The 7,902-nt window shown below is 43.4% G+C and overlaps 1 protein-coding gene across 1 annotated transcript; it reads left to right on the top strand.

Moving 5' to 3' along the window:
• Nucleotides 1-6,399: 6,399 nt before the first annotated feature.
• On the top strand, nucleotides 6,400-7,059 carry LOC104242276 (uncharacterized). The gene is made up of 2 exons (XM_009797303.2): nucleotides 6,400-6,552; nucleotides 6,607-7,059. Exons 1-2 carry the CDS (start codon nucleotides 6,400-6,402, stop codon nucleotides 7,057-7,059), a joined length of 606 nt encoding a protein of 201 aa, XP_009795605.2.
• The last annotated feature ends 843 nt before the right edge of the window (nucleotides 7,060-7,902 follow it).

Here is a 7,902-nt window from a genome sequence, read left to right as displayed (position 1 = left end):
CTGAAGTCATATACATGTCAGCTAAAGTATGCTACTTTCTCCTAATGGGCATCCGGAGCATTCAGCTATATGCTCCTCACAGGGTTTTGTGCCAACTAGGAAGATTTCAAACCGTTCCCCATGACGAAGATTTGAGTATACATGTTGTCGAATTGGGCCCAAAGGCTGTATTTCCAGAAGGAAGAGTTCGCCAAGTTTGGAATGAGTGCAGATTTCTCGAACCCAAGACTATGGTGCGGGATCTAGCTAGAGGTGAGGTGGACCCCAATTATATGGTTTGGTTTGGCAAAAGATTTCAAATTCCTCGAGAGCCCGAGAGACCTGCTAAGAGACCTCATGTCCAACAATTCACTAACGACTCGCAGGAGCAGTGAGGCTGGTTGGCAAAAGAAGAAAACTATAGGGTTAAGATAGGTAAATTAGAGGGACAAATCAGGGACCTCAAATTTGGCCACAGTATCCAAGCTGCCGCCGATGAAGGGGAAAAGAAGAAGCTAACTCAGGAGAACGAAGCTCTCAAAGATCAAATCCATAAAATGAGAATAGCTACTAGAAACCCGGAAAGAAGTCGGGCAGATGAAAGGCTTATAAGCGGTCTGAGAAGGAAAGTACTTGAGTGTCAAGATGACCTAGAAAAATCTGAGGCTAGTCTAGCAAAAGTACGAGCACAATTGGCAGAGAATGCAGAAGGGCGGGCAGAGTTTGTGCGACAAATGAAAAAAAATATGAGGGGACAATAGCCAATTTAAAGAGAAAGCTAATAACCCTTAAAAATGAGGCGGACAAACAGGCCAGGAATTTTAAAGCCGATAGGGAACATTGTTATGCTTTGATGGAACAAATGGACGAAGATATGCAATAATTGCGGAATCAAAATCATCATGACACTCAAGTGTTGGAAGTCCGGAGTCAGCAAATCGGGCGTTTACTTCAGGAAAAGGGTATTGTCCGAGAGAGGGTTAGAGCCATTGTCGACTACATCATCATGAAATGCCACGCATGTGAGGATATGACTCAGACCACTTTCTTCGCTGCTGTAATGACATTTGTCCGCCAGATAATGAGTGATTTGAAGCGGCTTCAAGGGGATCTTGCACGTAGGCCCGTGAGACCGAATGATGTCCTACGGGCCCTAGGAGTCGAAGCATTGATGTATTCATGATTTTTTTTTCACTTATTGAGTCTGTATTTTGGAAATTATTTTAGTCTGTTGGTAGTTTTAAAATTCCATGAAAATGAGTAGTTTGAAGTCTTTTGTAATAGAAAGTTTAGGAGTTTTTATTAATGAAAATTTGAAAATTCCCAAAAATTATTTCTTTATTTTTCGCACTTGTTTTTTCTTGAACTACGTAATTATCTGATTCACGCGGCGCCGTGATACGTAGGCAATCCTCATCGGATCCGATCACGTTTTTTGTAAATAACTTCAAATAAGAGAGGGATGTGAAAAAGAGAGCCAAAGAAAAACCAAAAGAAAAATGAAAAAAAGGGGGCAAGGAAAGAGAGGAAAGAAAAGAGTGGAAAATGGGAATAAAAGGAGAAGTACAAAAGCCAAAAGTGAAAAAAAAAAGAAAAGAAATTGGGAAAATAAACAGAGCCGGGATGAAACATGCAGCCGTTGCGAAACATGTAGAAACACATTTAACTGTATAGGTGCATCACACCCCAACATGCGATTTCCTATGTATTAATTGCTTCAAACTAACTGGTTTGTTGTCCACTTTTCCAGAGGTTCTATAGTAAGGTGGTTGGTTTTGCGGTAGTCTGGCTTCACATTCATACTTCACAAGGTCAAAAGGAAGCGTTGAAATGTCTTCGGAAATTCCTTTGCCAACAGTTCCTATTCCAGAAGATAGTCCGATCTCGGCCATCCCAACTTCTGAGTCAGCAACGGTTGAGGAAAATAGAATCCTGCGTCTCTGCATGATGGAAATGTGGGACGCTTGGGCCAATGGAAAAGAACCGCCAAGTGCGATCCCTGGATACCCTGAGCTTTTTCCCAGGGCAAGTGGGACCTCCAACATCCCCATAAGCTATCCAAATACCCCACTGGGATATCCTACCATTTCAGCCCACTTTGCTGGAACACCTTCTGAGTCTCGCCCCCAGGTGTTAGCTTCAAGTGTGGCTTCAAACATATTCACCGCGCCACCTTGTTCAGCTACGGCACAACCTGCTTTACCCAGACCTAACTTTGATTCATCTTCCTTCACATTTCAAGCACCATCCTTCCCAGTGGAACCTCCTCAGTTTCCTACATATACTTACCCTCAACCGCCCCAATTTGAGTTCACTGCGGGGCAAGAAAAGACCACCAAAACTCTTGAGCAAGAAGAGATTGTGAGGAAGATGAGGAGTATGGAACAGAGTCTCAAAAGCATGCAAGGCTTGAGTGGACAGAAAAGTGTATCCTATGCCGACTTATGCATGTTCCCTCATGTGCACCTACCATTGGGATTCAAAACCCCAAAATTTGAGAAGTACGATGGGCATGATGATCCTATTACTCATCTCAAGAGATATTGCAATCAGCTGCGAGGAGCCGGTGGAAAGGAAGAACTACTCATGGCCTATTTCGGAGAAAGTCTGGTTGGCATTGCATATGAGTGGTACATGGACCAGGATATATCGCGCTGGTACATCTGGGATGATCTTGCTAGAGATTTCGTTAGGCAGTTCCAGTACAACATTGATATTGCTCCAGATAGGAACTCATTGACAAACTTGAAAAAGAAATCCTCAGAAAGCTTCCGAGAGTATGCAGTTAAATGGCATGAGCATGCATGAAGATGTTCCCAATGTGACCAACAACCCACTGCCAGCCCACAACAACGTGCCGGTAATTGGAATGATTTGTAAGGATAAGGAATTTGACCCAGCATTGAAGGCCATCATTGCCATTGCTGACGAAGAAAAGAAACCAAAAGCTGCCCCGAAGCAAGATAAAGGGGAGAAAAAGAAAGAAACCACCCCTCTAAAGTCAGAGAAGAAAATTGAAGTTGAGACCGGGGCAACGCCTCCCAAAGATGTTGTTCTCTACGTACCTCAAGGCCGTAAAGAAAAACAGATGACATTGAGTCCTCCCAGGAGATTCAAGCTGAACAAAACAACCCAGATGTATGTGCCCAAGGGGGCTTATGTGATGCGGGGGCCAATTAGGCCATCGAGGCTGAATGAGCCCATGGTTATTGGACGCGCGCCACAGAAGCCCATGAAAGATCCTACTGCTGTGCCCTGGAAATACAATAAAACGGTGGTGACCTATAAAGGCAAAGAAATCCCAGCAGAAGTTCAAGAAAATAACCCTGTTGAAAAGTATTCCAATTTGGAAGAGGTGAACAACGCAATCTCTTCCCACTTAAAAAGCCCGTGAGTGCCGAAGAAGTGGAGGCTTTCTTTCAAAACATGAAAATGGCAGATTATGAGGTGATTGACCAGCTTCGAAAATTTCCCGAACAAGTCTCCTTGTTGGCTTTGTTGATGAACTCCGCCGAACATCGGAAGGTATTGATCAAGACCCTTAACGAAACATATGTGCCTGTTGACACTTCTGTAGAGCAGTTGGAGAGAATGGCAGAAAGATTTTTCGCAATCAACCAGATCACTTTCAGCAAAAATGATTTACCCTCATAAGGGGCCGCACATAACAAAGCCCTTCACCTGACAGTCAAATGCAAAGGGCACTACGTGAAAAGGGCAATGCTGGACGGAGGCTCTAGAGTAGACATTTGCCCACTTTCAACTTTACAGCGCATGGAAATTGGGACCTAAATAATCCGACCCAACAATGTCTGTATGTGTGCCTTCGATGGCATCAAAAGGGACACAATTGGAGAGATCGATCTAATTCTGACCATCGGCCCAGTAGACTTTGAAGTAACCTTCCAGGTTCTAGACATGGACACATCCTACAACTTTCTTTTGGGAAGGCCATGGATTCATGCAGCGGGGGTTGTACCCTCCACTCTTCATCAGATGGTGAAGTTCTAGCATAAGGACCAAGAGATCGTGGTCCACGGAGAAGATGATCAATCAATTTATCGGGACCCATCAGTCCCATGTCTTGAAGCAAGAGAGGGGAGTGAGCACATAGTTTATCAGGCTTTTGAAATTGTGGTTGCAGATTAGTACAAAGAAGGAAAACCTTGCCCCCCAACCTTTCCTTTCTAATGCATCAATCATAGTGGCCAAAGAAATGATCCGACATGGTTTCAAACTAGGGAAGGGACTTGGGAAATCATTGCAAGGGATAGTTGAACTTATCACCCTTCCCACCGTTGAAAAGTCCTTCGGGGTAGGCTTCCGACCCACTCCAGCTGATATAAGATGGGCAAATGATAAAAAGAATGATGGCTGGGTTTTGCCTCAGCCGGTTCCGCATCTTTACAGAACATTTGTCAAGCCAAAATACTAGAAGAAAGAAGAAGATGAGGCCTTTACTGCCGAAGAGATTGAAGAGATCTGTGGGGCAATAAGAAAGATACTATATGAAACCCACATGGTCCAGCCAGGGGAGGGCTCAAGCACCACTGAGGTGCTGTATATGGGACCCAATGCCAAGCTGCAGAATTGGAAGGCTACGCCATTCCCAATCAGGTGGGAGTACCTGTCCTGCCACTTTTTCTGCATCACGAGTTATTTCAGGGTGTAACTAGGATGTTTTTCTTTAGTTTCATGTCTTTAAATACTAATGTGAACCCTGTTATCTTCAAAATTCAATGAAATGAAATTAATATTTCATCGTTTATCTCTCTTCATTCTTTCTGATTTTTGTTATTTTTTTTCTTATTTCTTATTTCAGTCCTAATAATGCGGCTTTAAATAACATGACATGCTTGCGGACTTCATGCCCAGATCCAAACACGCTGTCTAACTGCGAAATAATGAACCAAGAATCGGAATATGATGAAGAAGAGGCTTTTAAGGAAATAAATCGAGAATTGGAACAATTTGAGAATAAACCTAAGCCAAACTTAAATGAAACCGAGCCAGTTAATTTGGGTAGCTCTGAAAAAGTCAAAGAAACCAAGATAAGCATTCATACAGATGAAAGAACCAGGGACTCATTGATCAAACTTTTGTTTGAATTCAAAGATGTGTTTGCTTGGTCATACGATGACATGCCAGGATTAAGTGTCGATCTAGTGGTCCATAAATTGCCAACCTACCCCGATTATTCCCCTATCCAGCAAAAATAGAGGAAGTTCAAAGTTGATATCAGTGACAAGATTAAAGAAGAAGTCACAAAACAGTTAAAGGCGGGAGTGATCCGAGTGGTCCGATACACCATATGGCTGGCTAATATAGTTCCTGTGCCAAAAAGATGGGAAAATCCGGGTTTGCGTTGACTACCGAGATCTTCACAAAGCAAGCCCCAAGGACAATTTCCCTTTGCCAAACATCCACATCCTTGTTGATAACTGCGCCAAACATGAAATATAGTCTTTTGTGGATTGTTACGCAGGATACCACCAGGTGTTGATGGATGAAGAAGATGCAGAAAAGACAGCTTTCACCACACCTTGGGGCACTTACTGTTATAGAGTCATGCCATTTGGTCTAAAAAATGCCAGGGCAACCTACATGAGGGCCATGACTGCCATTTTTCATGATATGATGCACCAAGAGATAGAGGTATATGTGGATGATGTAATCATCAAATCCAAAACCCAGGACGACCATGTTCGGGACTTGAGAAAATTCTTTGGGCGGCTGCGCAAATATGATTTGAAGCTGAACCCAACCAAATGTGCATTTGGAGTACCATCTGGCAAACTCTTGGGATTCATAGTCAGTCGGAGGGGCATCGAGTTAGATCCAACAAAGATAAAGTCTATTCGGGATTTGCCTCCTCCAAGAACCAAGAAAGATGTTATGAGTTTTTTGGGAAGATTGAATTACATCAGTCGTTTCATCGCTCAGTTGACCTCCACGTGTGAACCCATATTTAAGTTGTTAAAGAAAGATGCGGCAATCAAATGGACAGTTGAATGTCAAGAAGATTTTGATAAAATCAAGGAATATCTGTCAAATCCGCCAGTCTTGGTCCCACATGAGCCAGGAAGGCCTCTGATCTTGTACCTGACCGTCTTGGAAAATTCTTTTGGTTGTGTCCTCGGGCAACATGACGTGACCGGAAAGAAGGAGCAGGCCATTTACTATCTGAGCAAGAAGTTTACTAGTTACGAAGCCAAGTACACTTTATTGGAAAGAACTTGCTGTGCTTTGACATGGGTCGCTCAGAAGCTGAGGTAATATTTGAAAGCTTACACCACCTACCTCATAACCACGTTGGATCCTTTAAAGTATATATTTTAAAAACCAATGCCCACTGGGAGATTAGCAAAGTGGCAGATCTTGCTCACGGAGTTTGACATAGTCTATATCACTCGCACGGAAATGAAATCCCATGAGTTAGCGGATCATTTGGCTGAGAACCCGATTGATGATGAGTACCAACCTTTGAGAACTTACTTCCCAGATGAAAAAGTAAATTCAGTTGAGGCAATATCTGAAGACGCTCATGCTTGGAAAATGTTCTTTGATGGGGCGGTAAATGCAAAAGGTGTTGGAATTGGGGCAATTTTGATCTCACCCACTGGTCAGCACTATCCAGCCACAGCTCGGCTTCGTTTCTTCTATACAAACAACATCGCCGAGTATGAAGCCTGTGTTATGGGTCTAAACATGGCAATCGACCAAAATGTCGAAGAGTTGTTGATCATGGGAGACTCAGACCTGATTATCCGGCAAGCCCAAGGAGAATGGGAAACCCGAGATGTTAAGCTTATCCCTTACAAGAAGCATGTGGAAGACCTCGACAAGCGATTCAAGTCAATAGAGTTCAGGTACATTCCTTGTTGTCACAACGAATTAGCCGACGCACTTGCTACTTTGGCCTCAATGCTGCCATATCCCGGCAATGCTCACATAGATCCCTTGGAAATTCAAATTCGGGAAAATCATGGTTATTGTAATACAATTGAAGCAGCACCAAATACCCAACCATGGTACCATGACATCCAAAAGTTTCTGAAAACTCGAGAATACCCCGAGTAAGCCAGTGGAGACCAAAAGAGAACCATTAGACGACACGCTAGTGGTTTCTTTTTGAGTGGGGATGTCTTGTACAAGAGAACTCCGGACCTCAATTTGTTAAGATGTGTTGACGCAGAAGAGGCTGGAATTATCATGCATGAGGTACATGCGGGAGTATGCGGGCCCCACATGAACGAGTATGTTTTAGCAAAGAAAATCTTTCGAGCGGGTTATTACTGGATGACCATAGAAAAGGACTGTTTTAGTTTCGTTCGGAAGTGTCATCAGTGTCAGGTGCACAGTGATTTGATTCATGCACATCCCACAGTACTGCATCTCATGTCTGCACCTTGGCCATTTGTTGCTTGGGGCATGGACGTCATTGGGCCAATCGAGCCGAAAGCCTCAAATGAACACAGATTCATACTAGTTGCCATTGACTACTTTACAAAATGGGTCGAAGCAATCACTCTCAAGTCTGTCACCAAGAAAGTTGTGGTAGATTTCGTGCACTCCAATCTTATCTGCCGTTTTGGCATTCCTGCAACTATTATCACAGACAATGCTGCAAACTTGAATAGTCATTTGATGGGGGAGATATGTGAGCAATTCAAGATAATGCACCGAAACTCTACTCCTTATCGGCCTAAAGGCAATGGTGTCGTTGAAGCAGCAAACAAAAACTTCAAAAAGATTTTGAGAAAAATGATCCAAAGTTCCAGGCAGTGGCATGAAAAGCTGTCGTTTGCATTGTTGGGATATTGCACTACTGTGCGCATATCAATTGGAGCCACCCCGTATCTTTTGGTTTATGGCACGGAAGTCGTAATACCTGCCGAGGTCGAAATCCCCTCTCTCCGAATC

Source organism: Nicotiana sylvestris, chromosome 5 (genome assembly GCF_000393655.2).
Source record: "Nicotiana sylvestris chromosome 5, ASM39365v2, whole genome shotgun sequence".
In the NCBI taxonomy this organism is placed as follows: Eukaryota; Viridiplantae; Streptophyta; class Magnoliopsida; order Solanales; family Solanaceae; genus Nicotiana; species Nicotiana sylvestris.
Note: the sequence above shows the minus strand (reverse complement) of the source record. Positions and strands in the feature narration are given on the sequence as shown.